The sequence below is a fragment of the Drosophila biarmipes genome, chromosome 3L (genome assembly GCF_025231255.1).
Source record: "Drosophila biarmipes strain raj3 chromosome 3L, RU_DBia_V1.1, whole genome shotgun sequence".
Lineage (NCBI taxonomy): Eukaryota > Metazoa > Arthropoda > Insecta > Diptera > Drosophilidae > Drosophila > Drosophila biarmipes.
The window spans coordinates 27,359,429-27,384,873 of record NC_066613.1 but is presented as its reverse complement, the minus strand read 5'-3'; the positions used below and the strand labels follow the sequence as shown (position 1 = coordinate 27,384,873).

At 46.0% G+C, this 25,445-nt stretch overlaps 2 protein-coding genes across 2 annotated transcripts in view; both read left to right on the top strand.

The window, feature by feature from the left end:
- The window catches only part of LOC108029439 (glucose transporter type 1), a 48,009-nt gene extending 24,735 nt beyond the window's left edge, over positions 1 to 23,274 (top strand). Inside the window, 14 exon segments of the mRNA XM_050886532.1 lie at positions 8,091 to 8,256; positions 8,920 to 9,087; positions 9,840 to 10,096; positions 10,374 to 10,498; positions 10,555 to 10,833; positions 10,895 to 11,172; positions 11,308 to 11,430; positions 12,974 to 13,177; positions 13,418 to 13,557; positions 15,196 to 15,299; positions 16,469 to 16,727; positions 17,002 to 17,052; positions 17,054 to 17,079; positions 17,929 to 23,274. Coding sequence (XP_050742489.1) covers positions 8,091 to 8,256; positions 8,920 to 9,087; positions 9,840 to 10,096; positions 10,374 to 10,498; positions 10,555 to 10,833; positions 10,895 to 11,172; positions 11,308 to 11,430; positions 12,974 to 13,177; positions 13,418 to 13,557; positions 15,196 to 15,299; positions 16,469 to 16,727; positions 17,002 to 17,052; positions 17,054 to 17,079; positions 17,929 to 20,432 — 4,684 coding nt within the window. The 3' untranslated portion in view covers positions 20,433 to 23,274.
- A 275-nt stretch (positions 23,275 to 23,549) lies between these two features.
- On the top strand, positions 23,550 to 25,250 carry LOC108028288 (divergent protein kinase domain 1C). Its single transcript, XM_017100002.3, has 5 exons — positions 23,550 to 23,781; positions 23,835 to 23,987; positions 24,055 to 24,192; positions 24,262 to 24,470; positions 24,536 to 25,250. The coding sequence occupies exons 1-5, from the start codon at positions 23,632 to 23,634 to the stop codon at positions 25,107 to 25,109; spliced, it is 1,224 nt and encodes a 407-aa protein (XP_016955491.1). The 5' UTR covers positions 23,550 to 23,631; the 3' UTR covers positions 25,110 to 25,250.
- The last annotated feature ends 195 nt before the right edge of the window (positions 25,251 to 25,445 follow it).

Below are 25,445 nucleotides of genomic sequence, written 5' to 3'. Positions count from 1 at the left end.
AAATATTTTCGGATGTAAAGTTTTTTATTTAATTAACATCTTTATTTAATATAATCCAGGAACAGATCTAATTAAAGCCTTTAACCTAAATGTTTTCTTAAGTAAATAATCTCTTAATTATAAATTATAATTAGTTTTCAACTTGGTATATAGGAGTAGCTCAAATTACGACTAGTTTCAAGTAAATAATATATTCATATTAGTCTCTTAGGAGCAGCCCAAAATGTCTTCTTTTGAGCCTGCGAATTGGGATAGCCCCCTGTAATCTCCGGGCTAGACGATTACGGTGGGCAGTTAGACGGTCGTTGTACCTGCTTGAGAAGAACGATATTTGGTCTTCAACAAGACTCAGGTTTAGGTCATTGTGAAGCGTTTGGCCGCTAACGAACCACTCACAGCCAGTGATTTGTCTTAATGTTTTGTTCTGGACGGTTTGGAAACGTTTTCGGTGGGACGCAGCCGCCACTCCCCAAATTTGGATTCCATATCTCCAAGTTGGTGCGATGATTTGTTGATAAATGTGCCGCTTGCATCTTAGAGATAATTTGCTTTTCTTGTTTAGCATCCAGAATAATTGGTTCCGCTTTAGGTTGCACATTTTGACGACTCTGGCAATATGTTCTCGGAAGGTTAGGCGTTTGTCCAGTGTGAGGCCTAGGTATTTCGCCTTAGTCGCTTGCTCTATGTCCACATTATTAATGTGGACCACCGGAGTTGTTTTTCGGCGTAACGTAAAGCAAACGTTTACGCATTTGCTTTCGTTGATTTTGATATTGTTCGCCGTGGCCCATTTCTCGAATTCGTTGAGGTAGGTTTGCAGCGTTTGTGAAGACTCGGTCTCACTGTTCGAGGAGCTGAGAAAGCAGACGTCGTCAGCGAAGCTGGCCAGCAGCATTTTGCTGTTGTCGTAGGTCATTTCTTCATAGCTTGGCTTGGGGATGTCTGCTGTAAAGATGGAGTACAGTAGCGGTCCTAAGACGCTTCCTTGGGGAACGCCAGCTGTAATGGCAACATTTGCAGAGATTGCGTCTCTGGACTGGACGCAAAAATCTCTGTTTGTGAGAAACGATCTGATGAGCTCAAACAGGTTGGCTGGCAGCGCTGTTTTGACTTTGGCTAGTAGTCCCGGGATCCAAACTCTATCAAATGCCTGTTGTATGTCAAGAAAGATGCCGTTGCAGTATTCTTTATTGTCGTAGGCCTTCAGGATGTGATTGACTACACGGTGCAATTGCTCAATCGTACTGTGGCCGGCTCTGAATCCGAATTGGTGCATTGGGATAGTATCATTGTCTTCTAGGTGTATTATAAGTCGGGAAGCTATCAGCCTTTCCATTACCTTCGATAAAGAGGGCAGGAGGCTGATAGGCCGGTAGGAGCATGGATCCTGTTCCGGTTTCCCTGGCTTTAGAATCATACTGATTCTAGCACTCTTCCATTTTTTGGGAAAGTATTGCACTCTAAGTATCGCATTGAATATCAATGTGATAAGTAATAGTGCTCTCTTGGGAAGGATTTTAAGTACTGCGTTGCTTATTAGGTCATGACCTGGCGCCTTTCGACTTTTGAGGGTACGTATCATGTTTGAGACTTCTTCCAGACGGATATGTCTTATTGGAGGTGACATCTGGAAAGGGCGCTGTAGTATTTCGTTTATTCTGTTGATATCCTCCTCGGATGCGAAATTAAACGCAGTGAATCTGTCGCCAAGGTGTTCCGCAAATGTTTGTACTTGCTCTTCTAAGGAGCGACACCAGTTACCATTGCTGTTCTTCAGAGGCGTAACTTTCTGTGGCATTCTTTTTACTTTTTTGGTAAAGGACCACATATTAAAAATGGAATCATTAGAATAGTCCATATTGGTCAGCATATGTTCGAATTGCGCATTTTTCAATTCAGCCATGGCAACGTGAAGCTCTCTGGCGCATCTATGCCATTGAGCTTTATCCTCAGGACTGTGCGTTCGAATATAACGTCTTCTCAGTGCTCTCTTACGGACTAGAATCTCTGCAATGTTTGGGTCAATTCTATTCGAGTGGCGTATGAGGGCTCTGCCATGATTGTTTGCAGTGTACACGTTTGCACTCCTCGCCGCATTTGTCACGTTGGTAGTGAAGAGGTCTACAGCGTCGTCAATCTCAGCAGCAGAGTTGAGCTCAATGTTAAGGCGTATCGATCTACATAGTTCTTCCTTGAAAACAGCTACATTTGTGTGTTTGCTAAGAAGTTGTCTACGTTGAGTGCATTGTATGGCTTCTGTTTTTAATGTAGTGATGAGAGATAGGTGGTCCGATTCAAGGTCCCAGCTGTCTCTGATGCTTAGCTTGTCGTGTGGAATGTTGCGATAAATTGCAAAGTCTAAACAGGATGGTCTTCGATTTACTGCGCTTGGATAGTATGTTGGTGCTCCAGTCGCCAGGATGTTGGCGTTAATTGAGATGGCGCTTGCGGCAAGTAAGTTACCTCGGTGACAGGTGATCGCAGAACCCCACCATGGATGTTTGGCGTTCCAGTCTCCGCTGATAAATGATCTTGGGAAGTTGAAGTTAGCGAATATGTCATCAAATTCTGATTGAGTCCAGCTGAAGTTCGGAGGGCAATAGATTGATCCGATGAATATTTGTCCTATACATGTTTGGATTCTGGCACCCACGATTTGGACTTTAGCATGGACGATTGGCTCGATGGGAAAGTGATTGATCTTTTTGTTAACCAGGATTGCAGCTCCACCCCTGTGGCTGCCGTCAGGTAGATTTGAAGTGTAGACTTCATATCCAAATAGTTGAAGGTTGGATGTCTTCGTTTCAGTGAGAAGGAGAATGTCAATATTCTCTCTCTCCGCAAGGTGGCCGATTTCCGTCATTTTGCCGGCAGCACCTCGCGTGTTCCAGGTGAGAATTTTTATTTGGGACATTGTGTAAGTTGCGCGTTAATTGCAACCAGCATCTTCAGCATCTGGGCTTGCATGGCGTATAGACCCTCGATAGCTTTTGAGAGCGATGCAACTGCCATTTCTAGTTTAGATTCTTGTGCATTTTGCTGTTGTGACACATCTGGGAAAAAGTGCGCATGATTTTTTGCACCGTAGTGATGTTGCTGTTGAATGGCGTCCTGTAGCCTATTTGTTAGGTTTCCTGGTCGTTTGTTTTGTTTTTCCGTGATTGGATTTGCATTTCTGGCTATTTGAGCATAAGAAACTCCATTTTCATAATGTTTGGGTGTAGAGTTATTGTTTATGCTCACTTTTGGGGTTTTCTGTACATTTTCGTTCATTTTGAGCAATTTTTGATAGGATTTGCAGCCACGGAAGTTAGCTGGGTGATTTTCACCACAGTGAGTGCAAGTTGCTGGTGCTTCTTTGCTTCTGGGACAATCTGATGATTTATGGTAGTCACCGCAAGAGACACAGATAAAAGGTCTGTAGCAATATCTTGCAGTATGACCAAACGATTGGCATCTCCGACATTGCACTATGTCTTGTGCTTTTCTGGCTACTTCAAAACGGACGCGTTGGCGACATAGAGATCGTAGTTGGAGTATATCTTTGTTATTTAGATTCTTTTCTACATTAATGAAGAAGAGGTTCATCTGTTCACCGCTCTTGTTGCTTTTTGGGTTATATATTGATAGAACTTTATGCCCCTGTCTGAGTAATTCCTCTTTGATTTTATGATGGAGCTGTGAATGGTGTAATCCTCGCACAACAACTCTGAATGGTTTCTCGTCTTTCAATTGATAGCAATGGAATTCAATTTTCAGGGAACTTAGTTGTCGTACTACAGCCCTGTAGGTGTTTGCGTCTTTGGTGTAGATTCTGTGAGTGGAGCCCACAGAGGATTTGATTTCAACATTTTCAAGATTTGTAACTTCCTCGATAGCGATAAGAAGTTCGTTCACGTTTGTCACGTCCATAAGAACGATTGGTGGTGGTTTTGGACTACCAGTAGAAGCAGATTTTACCGTAGATGAATCAGTTTTACTTTGTACGTTTGCGTTCTTGTTATGTGCATTGCTGTCTTTAGCCTTAGAAGCGGTGTGAGAACGGTAAGCCGCTGCTGCAGCGCTAGTCGATGGTTCGTCCACACTATTGCAGTCCATCTCATCGTCATCAACTGATAGTGTTTCGAACCTGTTTGCTGACACAGGGTCACTGGGTTCTAAATTTCTAATATCGGCACGTTTTCGTTGACTTATTGGTGAGTTCGATGACCCCTTCCTCTTCTGGCTCTGGATTTTTTGCCATCTGGGTGAATCCGGTAGAGGGGGGAAGTCTATAGAAGTGCTTAATGCTTTAGGAGGCATAGGCGTTGAGCACATGCCACTGCATATGCTGGGTGATGATGTAGTGTTGGTATATATTGGACTGTGAGTTGTTGTCAGAGTACTGGTGATACAGGCTGCATTACTGCTTGATACTGCTATACCATATGAGTTAAGCTTGCCGCTAGTGGCCAGATTTTTTGCCAGGGTTAACTCTCCTGGAATCACCTCGTCCATGACGGCTTTTCTCAGAGCTTCGCCCAGAAGCATTGTTTCTCTGGTATTTGCCATTTCTCTCGATTTTATGCAAAGTCGAATGTAAGTCAATCACTGCTTTTATTGCCCCTCTTGTACGGCTGCGCGCAGTGTGAGGGGAACAGCGGTGCCCTAGCGGGCACAAATGCAGTCTTGTCGCACTACACTTATGTTGTTGTTGTTGTCCCACTGCCGACACTGCGCTAGACAGCGTCCGAATTTTTATGATCTGTGCTATTATTAGCACACGAAGAATAGATAACAAAATAATAACGCGTAAGCACGCACTTTGTTTTTTTTTTTTTTTTTTTTTTTTTTTTTTTTTTCCCCACGACACAACTTGTCAAAGAGTTGATGGCCTACTTTGTAATGCCGCCTCGAGATACGAAAAAAACGGATGTAAAGTACTGTTGAAAAGTGGATAGTGTTTTTCAAAGCATTCTTTTTGGAGCCGTAAAATATTTGGTTCATTTTTAGCCTATACAGACAGTACTCCATGTTTCCTCAAATTAAGCAAGGAAAATTGAAAACCATTTACCTCAGTCCCCCGAACCAAACCGATATTAAGCCCGGGACAGACGAAGTGATTTATTTTTCTCTGTGCGGTTGCCGGGATGTTGTGTTTTTTATGACATGCCGAAAAGTGTTTGAGGGCCATTAAGTCGCTGTTCGCACCACACACACACAGCCGCACACCCACTCACCCACACTCGTGCACAGCCATGTAAAGCCATTGACAAACATCCTTTGGCCAGGCAGTCAATCAGCCTGCGGTTGGCCACTTCAGCAGCGCTCTCTCTCTACTTTCACCACCCCTGACCCCGCCCTGCATGTCATCAAGTTCATAATTAGCTTAACCCCTTAACCCGAAAACCCCTCGTGCGAAATCCCCGCCCCATGCATCACTCAGTCAGTCAGCCAGTCACACAATATTTTCAGGACTTTTCAACTCGTTAATGTCCCTCCCCCATTTGTGTTGTTTGTGTTGCCATTTCGGTTCCATTTTTTCCCTTGCTGCAATGAGTTACTGAACACTTTTATGGTTTAATGCTCGATGTTTAAAAGTTTGCATACAAACAGAACCCCGACTAATTGGCGTAACGGTCCCTTCACCAAAATTATCAAAAACCAAAACCAAAAAGACTGAGGGAAACCTGTAACAAGCAGAAACTACTACCAACATTTGTTTTCCGTTCATCCGTTCATTTTGGCTTTGCATTGTGTATGTATCTCTGTTCTCGACAGCGAAATCAAACAATTCCATAATCCAAACAAAATGTTAATCATGCCAATCATAAAATACGGCCTGCAAACCGAAATCATCGAGACCACAAATAAATTTAAATTGATTTACAAATGCCAACGCATCGCGGGCTGTGCAGCAAGTTTATGAGAGTCAACATGCGAAAACAGGCGGAAAAACAAGAATTTGCAACGTTTGGTGAATGTCCTATATGCCAATTGGTTGAACACCCCGACCTTCCGACCTTCCCGACTCCCCGATTCCCGATTCCCGATTCGATCTGATTGATGTACTCTATATATACAGCCATGCCAGATGTATGAAACAATCGATTTTGATTTTAATTTATTCGCTGAATTTATTGTGTGCACTGAGACCTGAGCTGAACATTATCTGTGAGCGAGTCTGGATATTTGACGGATGCGGACTCTTCGGAGGGTTAATGTGATTGGAATCCTGCCAAAGGACCATCCGCTTTTGTCTTCTCGAGAGGACAAAAATGTGATGTTCCTAAAACTGCTGTGCGCAGCTTTTTGACGAAATGAACAGTCCTGCTGGAGTCCTTTTGGAGGGCGGAGCGGAATACGTACTGCAGCCTCCAGTGGATGCACAAGCCGGGGAGAAATTGGCAGAAAATTTATTAAATGCTCACGTATACAAATGCCTTACACAAAACCGAAAATTCCTGCATCTGACAAGCACACACACATAGTGAGCAATTGTTTTCGCAGAGAACAATAACTTTTGCAGGATGCGCTCGAATCTCGAATCTGGAATCTCTCGTCCTGGTTTGGTCTGGCTTTGCTCTCGATTCTGTTTCGGATTCGGTTGCCCCATCCACTGATGTATGCATAAAATAATCCCTTTATGCTCGGCACAACAATGTCCGTGAAATGCAAAACAATAACAGCACTAACGATAGCAACCCTTCCCCTCCTCTGGCGCTGCATTAACATAATGCGCAGGCAACTCAAGCACGGCCCACGTGTCGTATGCGCAATGCGAGCTGCTGGGGGCCGCCATTCATATATTTCACTATATATATATGGTTACATCGGCACATCGCCATCCGCTGGCAACTGTCGCCCACCACTTTTGTTGCCATTTGATTTAGGTGCCTCCCCAAACAAACAAAGCCCAAAGTGCACCTTCCGATCCGAACCAGATACTCGATATTTAGATACACAGTAGAGCGCATCCGTGTCGTACTTCTTTGGATCTTAGAGCATTAGGTGGTTCAAAAAAATATTTAATACATTATGGTCGTCTACCTTATAAGAAAGATTCCATATATCAACAGAAAAAGGGTATTTTTATAATTCGTTTTTTTACATTTAGTTTGATTACTAGAACTTAAAGCCATAATACCTGAAATACCTACCAACAGTCATTGGATCACCAGACCCTTTGTAGTCAAAGTTTTAAACTAAAAAATCCCTAAAACAACAGCCGTATTATAAGCTTTGTTTTCGTTTGCGGAACTTTGACTGTAGTGCAAAAAGCGGAGCCGATTTGCTTTCACAGGCTTTTGCTTTGCTTTGCGGCTGATGAAAATGTAAATTTGATGCATTCGAAGGCCGAGCTAGATATAAACAGGATTATTACTACAACTTTGGCAGGACTATCCATCCATCCAGCTCTCCGAAAGAGTTGCCGGCAGAAGAGCCAAATAAATGGGGCCAGAGTTCAGCTGGCTTAACTATATACACGAGCAGTGCGGACTGTACATATATAAATCTATATACACAATGCCGTCAAGTCTTCATCCTCGTGCATTGTACATTACTCCTGCCTTAACCTTAACGAAATATGCCAACAATTTACTTTAAGTTACTTTTTATGTACTTAGTGGCCTGGCTCGGCTATTATTGTTGTTCTCGGTCCGCCCAACACAGAAATCCTTTCTTGGACCTCTGCCCAAGGAGGCGAGTGCCTTTGGTCCTTATAAGGAACTCGTTTTGCAACTGGCGTGCGTTTCTGTTTCAGTTTTTGTTTCAGTTTTTGTTTCAGTTTCGAGCTGTGGCCCGTAAAATTTATGTTGCTTCATTCCTCAATAATTGCATAGCTCAGTAAATTTTAATGCAAGCGGTCATAAATAATTTCGTTTTGTTTGTGTGTTTCGTTGCGTTTTGCGTTTCCTTTGGGCCAGAGCGAAATAAATTACGTATACGCTAAATAACTCTGTCTCGGTCTCGTAGTGGAATAAGTACTTTAAGGAATGAACTCGAAGGCATTCCCCGGCTGGCGCACGACTAAAACGCATTTTTGCTTGATATATTCTCTTTGACCTCTGACCGCGAACCCCCGAAATGCGACCCCTGACCACTGACAGTTTGCAAAAGCAAGTTAGCGTGATGAGCATGAATCTGTCAGCGAAACTCGATGAGCTGCAGCGGGGAGATCGACACCTGGAGACGACGGTCGCCCTGTGCGAGATCCGCACCCAGCTCCAGGAGCTGACCAAGTCCGTGGAGAGCTGCCAGAGCGAAGTGTCCGAGGTGAGTGGGTAGTTTGGGGATGCAGAAGATATATGATTGGGTACGACTATTCTAAGCAATGCGCTACGCTTAGAAACCAAATATACTTAATACCTATAAGATAACTGCCTGAATGTAGACTACAGTTTACAGTGATCTCAAAAGCTATAACTTAAATGCCTAGGAAGACATTTTAAAGCCTACTTTTGAACACACTTTTAAGAGATTTTAAGCTTCTAGTGGTTTTGTGCCCACTAGGTAATTTTTAATGAAAAGTTTAACTTGTCTTCAAAGTTCTTTGCACAATTACTAATTTATAATAAAGAATTCAGTTATTTTTAACACACATACAACATTTTTGCGTAGCAAACCCAATTATCTCCAAATAACACACAAAGCTTCTATAAATTTTAAATTATTTGATAACGGAGAGCGTTAATAAGTTTGCATAAAAATGTTCTAAATAAGCTTGGTCAAAGGAAAATAATAGAAGTTTAATTTGCATATTAAGCCTATGAAGTATTAATTGTGCTACGCTCTGCGTTAATATGTTTATCTTGCTATTTATTATTAAAAACACAATTAAATTTCTGATAAATAGTGCTGAGAATGGTCAATAGTATTCATTTCTTATCTAAAGAGTATAATGTCAAGAGTGAAATAAAAATATGTTATTAAAATCAGGTGAAGCGCGATATGGTGGCCATAAAGCACGAACTGGACACCGTGCAGCAGGTGAAGGAGGAGATCGAGGAGCTGCGCGAATACGTCGACCGACTGGAGGAGCACACGCACAGACGGAAGCTAAGACTTTTAGAACAAGTTTGTAGCTTAAATTATTTGCCATGTTGTGTAATTAAATACTTGAATTTCATTTCTCTATTCATGTACAAACCGAAACACCAAGAACCAACTACCAACAACCCAGAGCCAGACAACCACACGACCAAAAACCACCCAAACCACCCGAACATCCATCCACCCAGCCACACTCAACCACTGACGGCAAAAACTGCCACCATGATGGACGGATGCAAATGCTCCTCGAATTGGTTTCAGTTTTTGCCCACACTCGAACAAATTCTTGATGGAGACAATAGTTAACATTTGTTAAATGTATCTGCCAATTGGAGAAGTCAAGAGTTTAAAGTCGAATTTGCAAATACTCTTGCAGCTCCAAAATGAAACAAGGATTTGTTTGAGTGTACTGCACACGTACAGACGGCTTCTTCATCAACGTATTTTAAACAACCTTGCGATGGTTTACTTTTTAAGTTCTGTAGCAAAAATTAATTAAATATATGCGAAAAGCATTAACGAAAAACTCGTGTTATTTTGTTTGGTTTCCTTGATTTTAGTATGGTTTTCAACATCCAAACACTCTCATCCATCTGACTTTATCTTATGGTTTCCTTATCCCTGAGTTTCGATTAGAAAATTGGGCTTATCCGAAGAGAAAGCTTTGGTTCCTTGCCGCACACTCGTTTGCAAAGCGTTTGATGGACCCGCCCGCACAGCCCCCACCGAATCCCACCGTCCCGGCCCCTCCCCCATCCCCCTCTGGAGTGTGCCCCACTAATGGTATCTCCCATCGAACCTTCCAGGGTCTCACCTTCTTCCTCACCTACTCGATCTTCTCGGCGGTGCTGGGCATGCTGCAGTTCGGCTACAACACCGGCGTCATCAACGCGCCCGAGAAGAACATCGAGAACTTCATGAAGGACGTCTACAAGGACCGCTACGGCGAGGACATCAGCGAGGAGTTCATCCAGCAGCTCTACTCGGTGGCGGTCTCCATTTTCGCCATCGGCGGCATGCTGGGCGGTTTCAGCGGCGGCTGGATGGCCAACCGCTTTGGCAGGTTGGTGAAAAATCTCTCAAATTGTTGGGAGCAGTATTAGTACCACATATGCTCATGGAAACAAGAAAATAAAGTAGCAAAGTTCACGAAGATATAACAAATGCAAGGTGCCCGGTAATTCCTGGAGATATATAATGTATGTAAAGAGCCTAGGGTAGGGTAGTAGGGTATTTTTGTTTCTTTTTTGCTTTCTGTTGAATTTATTCTAGATAAAATTCAGTAAGTTCTTGTTGATTTGTGAACTTAAAAAGGAAAATATTCTTCTTTCGAATTGCAGAAAAGGCGGCCTACTGTTAAACAATGTGCTCGGAATCGCCGGCGCCTGTTTGATGGGATTTACCAAAGTTAGTCATTCCTATGAAATGTTATTCCTTGGCCGATTTATAATTGGTGTTAATTGCGGTGAGTAATCTGTGGCACTAGCCTGTGTTCCCCATCACTGGATCCACACTTCGCAGGCCTCAACACGTCGCTGGTGCCCATGTACATCTCGGAGATAGCGCCACTGAACCTGCGCGGTGGCTTAGGTACTGTTAATCAATTGGCTGTGACTGTAGGTTTACTATTATCCCAAGTGCTGGGCATCGAGCAGATCCTGGGCACCAACGAGGGGTGGCCCATCCTGCTGGGCCTGGCCATCTGCCCGGCGATCCTGCAACTCATCCTGCTGCCCGTCTGCCCGGAGTCGCCCAGATACCTGCTCATCACCAAGCAGTGGGAGGAGGAGGCGCGCAAAGGTGGGATGCGTTTCCCTTGATATATTATACGACAGTTACTCACGAAGAACGCATTTTCCAGCCCTGCGCCGACTGCGAGCCTCCGGTTCCGTGGAGGAGGACATCGAGGAGATGCGGGCCGAGGAGCGGGCCCAGCAGTCCGAGAGCCACATATCGACCATGGAGCTGATCTGCTCGCCCACCCTGCGCCCTCCCCTGATCATCGGCATCGTGATGCAGCTGAGCCAGCAGTTCAGCGGCATCAACGCCGTCTTCTACTACTCCACGTCGCTCTTCATGAGCTCGGGATTGACTGAGGAGAGCGCCAAGTTCGCCACGATAGGCATCGGCGCCATAATGGTGGGTGCTTTTAAAGGCCTGGTAGTTTCTGCTGCACTCAAAAATGTTAAAAAGTTTCAATAACTATTTCTGATTTCTGAGCTCTCCTACGATATGCTTCCCCAATCAGAACATTAATACGTGATTTTCCCACAGGTTGTTATGACCCTCGTCTCCATTCCGCTGATGGATCGCACGGGTCGCCGGACCCTGCACCTCTACGGCCTGGGCGGGATGTTCATATTCTCCATCTTCATCACCATCTCGTTCCTGATCAAGGCAAGTATAGGGGTCTCCAGGACACTCGAGTCCTGCTCCTGCTCCCGTAAAGTAGCCATGCCTGCGAATGCGAATGCGAATGCGAATGCTAAAGTGCCTGCCAGTTTGGGTTTGCATTTGCTGATACCCCGTCCACTTAGTGATTTGCATATGGCTCTGGGCTTCTAGAGCAGCCAGAACTTATCCCATACATCCCATTTGCTCCCAAACGAGTGCGTGTGCTTATAAATATTTGAATATTGATATAAATTTTTTATGCATGAAGTTGTGTTTAACCCTGTCGAGCCCTCAAAACAAGAAAAAACCAAACAACACAAAACACTCAACAAAACACACGGACACAGAGCATGACAGTTGTCCCGCGCGTATTTCTATAAATTATTGATGTGAGATATATTTGAATTTATAACAAGTTGGATTTATGACTCCCCTCAGCCATTAAATGTAGCTTTTTTTGAGTTTTTCCCCCGTTTGCGTTGATGTATTGCATTTAAGTCATAGCCGTATGTGTGTTTAATTTATAGGCCAACACTTGGTCGCTTTAGTTATTAATTATGTCCTCTATCTGCGATTTGCGCAGATTGCGCCTCATGCATGATTAGCTCTGGAATGCTTTGGTATTAGTTGAGTTTTTGTACTATATATTTTATATGTACACACTTTTTACACACTTTTTGCACGTGGCTTGCCCTTAGATATGTTTCATTTTCATTTGCCTAGGCTAAGTTGTTGCACCTGAGAGCTGCTCTTTCATGTTGTTAGATCAGGAACTTGTCTTTAATCATGTCTGACATTGAAAGGCAAGTTGCTGCCCCAGAATTTCCAGGCCAGCTCCCATGTGCAACCGTCCCGCCCCTCAACTTAGAGCTATTCTCGACTTGGCAGGCTTTCGCCCCACAAACACTCACTCGAAATCGGTTGACGAATTCCTTCCGTTTATGATTTATACGCTTTGTTTTCGCTAGAAGCAATCCACACAGTTTCAAAGGCAAGCAAAAGTTTCGAAAAACCAAAAACCAACACACACTCTGCAAAACTCAAAGTTTTCCGGGCACCAGTTCCACCAGCTCCCCAAAAGTGGAGGAAACATAGAGCAGAGCACCGCGCTGATCTCGCTTTTGGAGGTGTCGCCACCTCTCACACACGAAGCCCCACACAGAAACCAACACTCAATGTGACCTCAAGCCTTGATTTATTTTTATTTGGTAATTGTGTAAGATATAGCTAACTTTACGTACAACTAAGCATTCCTAAGCATTCTCAGACCCCGAAAAAGACTCGAGCAGCAGTTCAGAGGTCAACTCTTTGAGAACCAAGAAACGAGAGGCCAGCCAACTCCAGTTCTAATTTACCACTTTCCATACTCAATAACCAACTCATGCATAAAAGAGACCAGGTTTATCAGGGGAGGGGGTGTTTCCACATATATTTACCCGTATTATTTCGGAGACAGTTCGTTAAACGCGAGTAGAGGATGAGAAAAGCCTACATCGAGAATGCGAGTACTATGCATTTTGTATAGGAGTTCTTTGGTTACGTGCAGGAAATGATCGACTGGATGTCCTACCTCTCGGTGGTGGCCACCCTCGGCTTCGTGGTCTTCTTCGCGGTGGGACCTGGATCGATTCCCTGGATGATCACCGCGGAGCTCTTCTCCCAGGGACCCCGGCCCAGTGCCATGGCCATCGCGGTGCTGGTCAACTGGATGGCCAACTTCGTGGTCGGCATTGGTTTCCCCAGCATGAAGGTGAGAGAAAGCAGATACTTTTTTGTTTAAAATAATCATAAACCAAAAGAACGCAGAAATGCCTTTTAAGTGTCTGAAAGTATGCAAAGTTTTGTCGTTCCCTGCATACTTTTAGGTACGATTTAAATGTCTTTTCTAGCTCCGTTAAATTTGCTTTAATAAAATGGTGTTTTGCATTGTAATATTAAATCGAAAATGAGAATTATCCTAACCTTTACCTTCTTGAACTCTTCTGCCCAGACTGCCCTGGAGAACTACACGTTCTTGCCCTTCAGCGTGTTCCTGGCCATCTTCTGGATATTCACCTATAAGAAGGTGCCCGAGACGAAGAACAAGACCTTCGAGGAGATCCTGGCCCTCTTCCGGCACAACAACGGCAGGTATGTGTCCCCGCATCGCCCATTCCCCAGCTCAAATTCTGCACACAAATCATGGCAATATGTCGAATAGTTCTTCAGCCCATAACTAAAACTCGAGTTCCGCAACCAAACACAAGAAACGTGAACCACAAGCTAGAAAAACAAATACCGAGTCCTTGTACCCTCGATTACCTTCTTGGAAGTTTATTATGCGGTTAGCATAGCCACACTGATCCAGTGAACCGAGCTCCGCGGTTCGGTTCAGGGTTCAGACGTTTTCATTTGTTTCCTTTTGAAATTTGGTTTCTCTTCTGTTCTGTAACGCACCATAAGTTCGAAATTAACCCTCTGACTTGAACTACGTTCCATGTATGCCCCAAGGACCTTTCGAGATAGTAGACTGTACGGGTAAGTTGCATGCAGCCGCCGAATGGATCGATCTCGACTCCTGAACTCCGTATCTAAATGTCCCACAATCGAAAACCAAGAAGCAAATATGTACAATCCGATCCGATGCGTTTCGCGCTTCCAACTCCCACCTTTAAAACGTAGCTCGTATTGCTGTACTTTATTTAGCCACTTTATGTACCATTTTTAACCGAAACCCAAAATCAAAACGAAAGTTAACCGAATCGGGAACTGAAATTGTGAATTCCTGCGCTAAGAGTTTCTATGAATTTTTCGGCATGTTTGCTTAACTTTGCCTGTACCTTGTTACAACTCGTTACTTTGTTACTACAACTACAATCTATAAACAGCTGGCTGCCGCAAGGCGAACTAAATAAGACCCATGCTAGCCAACCATATAAATACCCAATATTTAATATCGATTTTAATACTCTACTCTCCAACTCTCTCTATGCATAGCTAACCGTTACTATACTTACTACTATGATTAAGAGTCGCATCTCATCTGATTTCTGCCCCTCTATCACGTCACCCGATGTATCAGACTCGCTGTCATTGCGCCCGATCCCCTCATCGATCATTACGCAGTAAATTGGTTGGTTTACAGTGGTCCACCCCTCATGAAACCCCGTATAAGCCCCCTCACACAGCCACACACACACGCACACACTGATTCTGTGACCGATCTTCCGACCATATAGCGAGGAGAGTGCCAACGAACACAGTGCCAACACCGCGGACTTTGAGTTGTCGCAGGGCGAGGTCGAGGGCAAGGGCCCCGCAGCCGCGCACCCCAAGGCACAGTGAGGCCCCGCTAAGGCAGCTCCGCCGCCCCAGCCCGTGTGACCAATGTGTAATCTATACTATCAAGAACCACCTCCACTCATAGCAATTCCTGGAAGATCCGACGTGGGCGCCATATTCCAGTGTAGAACTAGTGCTAGTTTAGATTTATTTTCACGTTACATGTTTGTTTACGAATAAATGTTACTTTATTGCCTTTTCAGTTGCCTTTGTTCTTACGATTATGATTTTAAGCCGCGCCTAATAACTTCCAAGCAGCCTCTGTACAGTACACAAGCTACAGAACCTCCAGCGAGATGCTCCTTCGGTGTATCTCGTAACTCCAAACCAAACAGCCAGAACCCCGACAACCAAAACTCTCGAAATTGCTCTCATTAGTTGCAAAAAAATTAAATTTACCAAATACGTTTACACTTAAAACATAATCGTAGAGTGTGCGAATTTCAGGAGTATGCTAAACTGCACAAATAGCTTGGAGCCACAAAGTATGAATTCTGGCATCGAGCATGCCGCCTTGATGGTATCTGAGGAGAAGACCCAACATGACTCACGTAAGAATCCAAAACACGCCAAAGTGCCGCCTAGAACACCCGACTCCCACTCCCACTCCGACTCCGATACCGATTCCGAGCTCTGATCCCTCATCCCCCATCCCTCACCTCCTGCCCATCCCGAAGTCCTCGGAAACCACACCTTGATTGCGTTTCAGTTTCACTTCCAGTTCCGTTTGAGTTTTTAATTTCCACGTTATTTGTTGTGCAAATTGCTCGAACCACTCGCCCAATATTTGCATATCCATATACACAGGTGGCGAGAAAAACACACACAAGTTGGCCAATGTCCTTTAGGTAAACACGGAAGAACCCTAATTTTGAATATACTTGTTGACTGTTCAAACTCCGCAGAGCCACATAATCAAACAAAATGTATCTATGCAAATTGCCTTCCAAACTACACTTGTTCAGCCATCGACGCGTTGCATAATTAATTTTTTGTTCGACACAACCGCTGGGATGCAGGGTTTTGAAACACTTTTTTGGGGAACAAACTATCACTATTTGAGTCAACTAAAAACCTCCCACAGAACGTGTTTGCCCTTTAAAATTGTAAAGCATACTTTTAGACGCCTCACCCCTACGAGCAATTAGTCACAATTTTATTTTCATTACCAGAGGAAAAACGCATTTTCCCGATCCATGGAAAGTCCCCCAACAACCTCCATCATCTCCACTCATTAATATAAATGTGCGTGTATCTATAAATTTCCACTGTTATCGTTTGCCTAGTGTTTCTGAAGTTTGATTTGGAATGACTCTTGTCCTGATTACCTAGCTGCTTGTTGTTGTAGAAATTCGATCTGTACTGCTCTCTTCTAATCTGTAACCAAAGCCGAGGCGACGCTCGCGTCCGTCGGAATAAATTAACTATCTTGCATTGTTTATTTCCATTCGGATTATGAATTGTGTTTTTTTGGATCAAACAATTTTAAACATTGGAAACCTATCAATCAATCGATCAAAACCAACCATCAACTGGACCTCCATACACAACCGACACCCAACTATTGTATGTAACCAACGCGACAACAACAATCGACCCACATTGGCGACTATCTGATCTTGCATGAATGTTGAAAATCGAAATCGAAAACCGAAAACCGAAAACCGAAAATCAAAAATCAATCGAGAAACCCCCTTTGCCGAACCCTGTAATAATCCAGTGTTTGGTACGACCTCGTTTTCCCTGACGGTTGAAGGCATGGGTCCCTATCCGCTGAGCGACAGCACCAACCTCCTGGGCCCCGGGTCGAGCGCCTACGGCCCGGGCGGAGTGCTCGGTTCCGGCCCGGGATCCGCAGCGGGTGGTCAGTGCTACACGAACTACGGCACCAACCTGCAAACGCCGCAGGCGGCGAGAAAGTGCCACTACGACGAGGTCGACGACTACAGCTTCCGCCGGCACTCGGCGCACGGAAGGATGTCATGTAGGTTGACCCAGCAGCACCGCTAGCCATAAGCCACCACCAGCTAGTCAGCTAGCCACTGAGCCACCCAGCAGCCCACTGAACCACTCTGCCCATCACGAAAGCATTTACATGAAAATGCCCGAAAACCAAGTGCACCGTCTCCAAAAAACATGCATCCACATACTATATACACCCAGGCTTGGCTCAAGCTGGCGCTGAAACGAACCACCGACTGTTCGGCTCTGATCAACCGTAGCTTATGTTGTTTTCCTTTCGTTCCTTTATAGTACGCAAGTGAAGGGGAGACCACTGATCTTGGGACCAACTGTCAAAAAGAACCCAAAAGAAGCGAACCGATTGGCTAAGTAAAGAAAAGTCGCACACTCCCTGAGTACCCACCCCAGACACCCCGACACCCAAACTCACCCAAATCACCCACTCGCTCAAAGATCAGAAGAAGTGCCAATAATGCGACCTAGAATGAAACAGAGGAGAAACACGTGAAACACGAATCGAACTCAAATCCTTCATTATAAATCACTTGTATTATTTAAAAGCCAGCCAATTAAACCACAATCATTCATTTTCATGCTTTCTAATTTTAAACTAGCCTAAAAAGCTAATTGGTCGTAATGCAATGGGAGACAGCTGCGGTAAAGGTTTAGGTTTAATTGCAGGACCGATCGAAAAATTCCAGTTCCATGCTTTGAAAAAATGGAGAAATGCTTTTTAGTTTTCACCAGCTAAAATAATGGGCTGTAATTTAATAAAACAGCTGCGGTGACTCAAAAGCCATTACTACCGCAGCTGTCAGGCCAAAAAAGCGGCTTAATGAAAATCATTTGAGTAAATTAATCAATCAATCAATCAGCCCATCAATCGAGCAGCCCTCCCGACTCCATCAACGCCCCGTGAAAGTGATGTTTTGTTGGTTTTATAGACTGTGCATGATGTGCTTGCGAGCGATTGCAAGCGTTTTTATCGCCTTCCCCAATTGCATGCGTATTATTGGCATGGACTTTTTGCATGCACTGTTTTTAATTAGCAGCAGTAGCGAACAAATAGCAGCTAAAAGCGCCCGAAAACAGAAAAACGCCCGACAATAAATTGAATACGATGATGCGGACGAGAAGCCCACCATTTGGCACGCCATATTAATTGCTTTTTTCGTACTCCCGACCCCGACCCTGGCTCCATTCGCTTCCCCTGGGCAGCTGCATCCGAGCGATTTTTAGAAGGCGGCCGAAGTACACACCAGGGCCGGAGCGCTGCCTCTGCGCCCCATCACCCTCGTCAGCCTCCACCTGTCTGCCCGAGCAGCGGGCCTTGACTGAGGAGCGCCTCGCCTCCTGACTCTGCCAGTGTTCGGTCCACGAGTCGCGCTGAGGAGGTGCCCCCCCAGCAGCAGCAGCAGCAGCAGCAGGCGCTCCAGGCGCACCACCAGCAGCCGCCGCAGTCCCGCTATGCCACCCACGAATACGTACACTGTAGCTATGAGAAGGAAGTCGTGTGTGACCAGGCCAACCCCTCGCAGCAGCAGGTAGCCCCACCTGCAGCACATCCACCGCCACCGCCATTGCACCACTGCCAGCAGCAACAGCAACAGCCTCAGCAGCAACATCAGCAACATCAGCAACGCAAGCACAGCCACAGCCCGCACCACAGTCGCCACACCTCGCCGCACTCGCACCACCACCACTCGCACCACTCGAGCCGCCACAGCCGCCGGAGTCGCCGCCAGGGCAGCGGCAGTCTGCCGGGAGCCCACCAGGCCGGGTCCGCCGGCCACGCCAGCTCGGCGGTGCGTCCCTCGATCTGCACCAGTCGTCGCCACCGCTCCGTCACCGACATACCCACGTCGAACCTGTGCCACGACCCGGCCTGCTCGGACCGGGAGGTGCAGGAGATCCTCGTGAGACGCGCCTGCTGCAACACCACTACCAACACCAACAGCTCCTCGCGCACCGAACTGGCCCAGTGCTTCGCCGAGGAGCTCTACGGCTCGTCCAGGAGACCCAGTAGCTGCTGCACCAGCTCCGACTACTGCTACCAGACGGACTCCACCAGTCTGTACGGCTCGCGGTCCTCGCTGAGCAGGAACAACTCGATCAAGTCCGCCTCGGTCCTGGTGCGCAAGCACCACAGGAGCCAGCGGAGTCTCTTGCCGGAGCATCGCCACCCCAGCTACACCTCCATATCCCTGCGGGGCCTGAACGCCAGTCGGCCCAACAGTCAGCTGGGCTCCCTAACCTCCATTTTCGACCGGGCCAAGAACATGGCGCCCGAGCAGGGATCCACCCTGGAGCGCCAGAGCTCAAAGGGCGCCCTGGGCAGCGCCGAGCTGCCGGAGTACGCCTGCTCGCCGTCGCCCATCCGCTGGAGCTTCCTGGCCGATGGCAGATCCCCCTCGGAGATGGAGGGGGCTGTGGGCGGAGTGGCGGCTGCCGAGCGGGACAGCGAGGAGGATAAGCTGGATGCCTGGCAGGTTCCCGAGCCGGAGCCGGAGAAGAAGCCCTGCAGGAAGATCACGAGCACCTCTGTGTACGACGAGGGGCCCAGCACCTCGGCGGCGGCGGCCCGCAGGCGGCGGGGCAGCAAGGGAAGTCGCGGGAGCAAGGGCAGCGCCGGCAGCTACCACTGCGAGTTCGAGGAGGAGGCCACCACCACGGTGATGTTCCACCAGGACGCCGGCGAGGCGTACAACAACTGCTGCAGCAACAACTACAACTACATACAGTGCAACAGCTACCTGGACCAGGACCTGCAGATCACCAGCGAGGACATCCACCAGTACCTCTCCAAGGGCGACGCCGCGGCCAGCGACATCCTGAACAACTCGAAGAACTACCCCTTCCAGCCGTCGAACGCCCTGGAGTTCCAGTACAAGAACAACTTCCAGCAGGGGCAGAGTGCGAATCCGAACAACAACAACACCAACACCACGAACACAGCCTCCAGCGATGCGGCCGAGTGCTTCCAGAGCTACAACAGGGCCAGCTCGAAGGAGACCAATCTGAACCAGAGCTCCGCCGAGCAGCTCTCGCCCACGAACATCAACCTGTCGACGAGCTCGAACAACATCAACATCGTGTTCAGCAGCAGTCTGGAGCGGAACGCCAACGAGGTGAAGTTCATCAACAACAGGAGTGGTGGTGCCGGTGGCTCGGAGGTGCAGGGGTGCGAGGTGGGTCACCACGCCGGCTACCTGCCCTACACCTATCCCAGCTACGACTACACGAACATGTCGGGGAACTCGCACTTCGAGAAGCCCATCGGGATAGACGAGTTGCCCAAGGAGTTCGGCGGCCTGGAGGGAGCGCCCTCCACCACCAGCGAGCACTCCTCGTCGCTGCCGTCGCCGCAGCCTCTGACGCACCACCAGCAGCTGCACCACTTCGAGTCCTTCGACGCCGCCTCCGAGCACAACCTGCTGGCTGCCCAGCCCCTTTCCCCGGGCTCTCCGGGCGGCTCGGTGAACCCCGCCGGGGACGACTTTGTCCAGATGCATCACTACCACCACGCCACCTCACCGCACTCACAACCGCACCACAGCCACAGCCACGCCCACACCCACGCCCACCACGCGCACCACCACCTGCTCAACCACCACCCCGCCACCGCTTACGACCTGGGCGACGAGCAGTTCCGCCTGGGATCGGCGCTGAAGCGAGTGCGCAAGCGAGCACGCAAGTACACCGACTTCCTGCGCAAGAAGTGAGTGCCACGGACTCACTGCATCCTCCCGTAGATTCACCCTACTTTGGCCGCAAGTATCTGGTGGTCTCGAAGCGACGCTCGCAGAGCCTGGACGAAGACTAATCGCGTTCGTGTGGCGACTGGACGAGCGATTACTGAAGCATTCGCGGTGCTGGACAGCCGATCGAGAGCCATACCTACATTTAACTACAATTTTTACACTGCCAAAAATTAAGAGAATTAAAATTAATTTCGTGCTAAGCCAAAACTCTGTTTAAAGCGAGGATCAGAAGATGGTACACCCTTGCACTGCGGGAAGGTGGACTGTGAGGGTTTGAAAAATGAGATCCGAGGAAACTCCGCAAAAGGTTCTTTGAAAATGATATGTTCTGAGGAACTGTCTTGAGGAGTTTCTTGAGGCACCATTTAGCAACCCCCAGAAGAACACCCTCCCTGCGGCACAAGCCACACACACGAATCACATCGGCTGCAAACACAAGAGAAGGACGAACAACGACTATTTTAAAGAAGAGAAAGTAATTACTTAAGCAACAGTGCGTATACATAATAAATAGAAGCGACAGGCGGGCGGAGAGCATTTGTATATTCAACTTAAACATTAAGCGAAGGTTTTGAATTTGCATATTAAAAGGACTAAACACTAGACCCAGATACATAGTTAAGAGCCAAGGCAAATGGAAATAATAATGCACACACCTACTCAAGCCTAGAGGATAGACAACCAATCTAACATACCAGTTAAAGTAGCTATAAGATGCTAAGGGATCGAGGGGATCGCAGGGATCGCACGTATCCGGTCGGAGCAGCGCCACAAGATTTAGAGTTTCAGCAACCGCAACTGCAAACGCAACTGCAACTAAATAATAATATTAACCATTAATTAACGAACAAACAGCAAAACGACGGAGACGAGGACAGCAACTGTAGTTTGGCGCACTAAGGGCAACAAGTTTAATGTTTAAATATTAGAGGAGAAGAAAGTGTTAGGATTACACGGAGAAGTGAGAGTTTTGTTAGCATTTATTTGATATGCGCATTTTTTCAGGGACTGCTTGCGATTTTTGTAACAAAGCAATAAGCCGTTTTGCTCAAGGATTGAACACGTTTCCGTTTTTATCCAAAGAAACCCCACATCCATTCGATTAGCCGCGATTTTGTTTCAAGTGTATTAGCCCCAACAACTGTCTTCCAACTATACTTTCTAGTACCTCTCAGTAGCCTCAGTTGCTTTCGAAAACCCAAACAACTAAGCGTAAACTAAGCACTCCAACCTAATTTAATGGCCGTTGAATCAGACGTACCTTGCGTGAGAACAAACCGAAAAATTGTAAATATCTGCTGTTGATTATTTAATAACCTAATTTACGAGCAACTAACTAAACGAACTTTATTTGTAGACGTTAGCCGAGGCGAATCATTATGTACTAGTGAACCGAAAATAATAAATATAAATGCACTGCCAAAAACCAAGGTTTTAAATAAATGAACAACAAGAACGAGATCCAATTGGAGACTCGAAAAGTATGTAGAAAACACAAGAGGATCAAGTTCGCAAAACCAAATCGAAAATGAAAACTGCTGTAAATATAAGAATGAATACATATAGAGAAATCATAGACATTTTTTAAAGGCACATTAATTACGAGGAGCATGCAATTTGCAGATTTTTTACATTATTTTAATGAACTAAGCAAACAATAATGAGTTAAACGGAATTACAAAACAAAATAAAAGAAAACAATTAAAAGCCGCGCGGCCGAGCGATTTTGTAACAAAATCAAAAGACAGAATGTTAACATTGCGTAAAGTTAAATCGAGTATAAACATAACAACGGGCACCACAAAAGGCGGGAAAAGTAAAATAACACGGACTGGTCATGAGTTGTGTGCACTATTCGAACTGTAAATAACAGATCAGAAGTCGTAACACTTAGCCGTAAAATCTTCCCAAAACGCGAGCCCCGTTAATCACTGGGGTTTCGAAAACACTTATTTGGATGCCTATAAGTATGCAACAAAAAATCGAAGGGTTTGCTTGTTGAACATATTTCACTGCATATTTTCAGGCACCTTTATGAACGGTTTCAGAACTCTTGCGATTTCCGAGGCACCCCCATTATCCAGTAATAGAAAAACGACTACGAAAAAAACTTAAGCCAAGGCAAATCCTTTTAAAGTTCTCGTAGACTCAAACTTTCCAGTTGAAACCAAAGACCCCAAATCGATGAGATTTCTCGGGCCACGATAATCACAAGCCACAAAAACCAAAGCCAGCTGCAAGAATTAGTGGATGCCGTTTGAAATATATAGCTGAATTAACACAATTAACCATGGCATTATACCCTAGCGATTTTTTTACCTGTTTGTACTTCAGTTTGTGGTTCGTTCTAGCATTTGTCATAGCCACATATAGTTGTGTACATACCTAGTTAAAATTGTGCATACAAAACGGTTATCTTAAGTATATAAATACACGCAGAGGTGAATACTAGACAGACCCCGAATAATCACACTCAAACAAAACACTGGTACAGACTTGACAGACGAATCCGTACTCTGACACACTGAGAGTAATCGGAGGAGGGAATAACGCGGAATAATAATTACATTATTAATACACAACAATAAACTTGAACCTAGGTATATGATTCTGAATTTAAATAATTTTTAGTAAAGCAGAACAAAGAAACAAAAGCAAAAACGGAACTCTAAACACTTGAATGAAATTAAAAGACAACTTATTAAAAATACAAATAAAAATTGATGAATTAAGTAAAGTAAATTGCTCAATTTAGCAGAGAGTATAAATAAAGAATTATACGTTAAGTAATAATTTCAAAATACGCACTTCACTTATTTTTGGGAGTGGTAAAGGGGAACATTTTTACAAGGTGTTTAAAAGCATGCAGCATAATTTTTGAGTGGAAGTGCGTTGAGCTTAAATCGACGTTCTTCTGCGGCATCTGCAATTATAAATTTGATCATGGGATGAAAAATCTCATTCCATTTAAATATTTTTAAAGGGCCTACAGAAAAAGCATAGCTTGGCAGCACTGGTTGCGATACTCATCGATAGGCAGGATTGTTGTGCGCATGCCAAGGATGTGTCAACTTGAAGTGGCAGTCAAGTGTATATACCCGTACCTTCGATGGGGTGTGTAAACGAATTGGCCAAAAAATGGGTTTGTTAGGAGTTTAAAATGCTGACCGCCCTGCGTCGGAAAATTCGGTTCGGAATGCAGCGCACGGTTCTAATTGCGGTCCTGCTGGCGGTGGGCATTTTCAGCTACGCCTTCCTCAATCTCAAGTTCTGCTTCAAGCTGATGTCCCATCGCAGCCTCAACTTGATGGTAAAGTGAAAGCAACTGATTTCTCATCCCAAAACTAATTCCCATCTCAATAGTGCCAGAAGTTTGAAAAGCATGAGTACAGCGGCTCCCTGTGTGAAGAGCTTTGTGGTTCCCAATCTTCCTTCGACAACTTCCAGTGTCCCCTAAATGATATGAAAACTATTCTCTTCACGGCCGAGAAGAACGGTGACACGTACGCCGTGAAGGTAGGTCGGGTTTACGGGTTTCCCGGCTTTGGTTGTCAAGACTACGGGTTTCTCTTGCCTTTTCTAGCTGGCCCGGCACAATGATGACGAACTGAGCTGGACGAACAACAAGGGGGAGTCCATATACCCCAAGCTCGAGGAATTCCACGAGATCGTGAAGCTGCACATCATTCTTGCCTATAATGTGACGCTGGATGATAATATGGTGCGTATATAGCATACTTGAGGGCACCTTTTGGAAGGAAATTCCATGTGCTCTACATCTCACCCTTAGATCCGGGCTCTGGTCAACCAGGAAATAGCCGACGACAACTCGCAGCAGATGGTCAGTTTTTGGCGGCTGTTCAAGGACAACAACTACATGATGGGCAAGCTCTTCGACGAGGAGTCCATTTTCCCGGCTGTGCTGGGCTCCTGTGGACCTTACTATGCCACAGAGGGATTGCAGATCGTGCAGTCCAACCCCAGCATAATGCAGTATCTGTGGGTGACGCGCCTTCCTTAAACCAAACCTTTTACTTACAAACCCACTCGCAAACCCCTTTCAGCGCCTCGAATCGCGTGCAGCGCCTGAAGCACGCCCTCAACATTATGGAGTACATTTTCCGGCTAGATGAAATGAAGCCGGAGCCCCTGAAAATGTGCAAGATGCAGGTGAACCGCTTCGGCACCGCCTCCGAAAGAAGGCTGAAGTACCAGAGCGCGGAGCACGTCTACGTGGAGAGCCAGCTGGACAAGCGGTTGTCCAGGGGCGTCAAGTGCCACACGCACCAGGACTGCCACTTCCACTCCTGCCGGGGACTGTGCGACGAGGAGAAGCAGGCCTGCACGCACATCCAGCAGAACAACAACTTCCAGATCTTCTGCGAGCACATCCTCCTGGGCGGCGGGACCTTCCAGCCCGGCCTGCTCAGCGGAGTGCGCCTCTCGAAGGCGCTCCAAAAGCTGGTCAGGATGTGCGTGCAGCCGCCCAAGGAGCATCAAGTGCTCGGACGCCAATGGGCGCCCAACATGCAGCTCGCCCTGCGGCTCTACAACGAGCTCAAGCAACTGCACCAGGCTGCAGCTGCGTCCGCAGGATCCCAGACTCCCGACGAGGGGCAGTCTCGTCGCGGGGTCTGAAAGTCCGGGAATTCTAAGGGTCCGGACACCGGCAGAAGGTAGATCAATTGGCGCACAGCTTGCTCAACACTGATGGCATTTTTATAACTAGTCTTAATTTATTAAACCCAAATAAATCGGAAAATGCTTTTATTGACTAAAAACTGAAGAAATTTGACTAACAGTTGGGTGGTTTCTTTAAATAATTATTACAATGTGATAGAAAAATACGCCAGCTTCAGCATTTTAATAATGCGATCTCAAAAGTACCTTTTGGATGATGATCAGCCTGTTTTAGAATAATATAAAATCATTAAATTAACAAAAAATAATGAAATATGTAGGCACGTTCCTGGA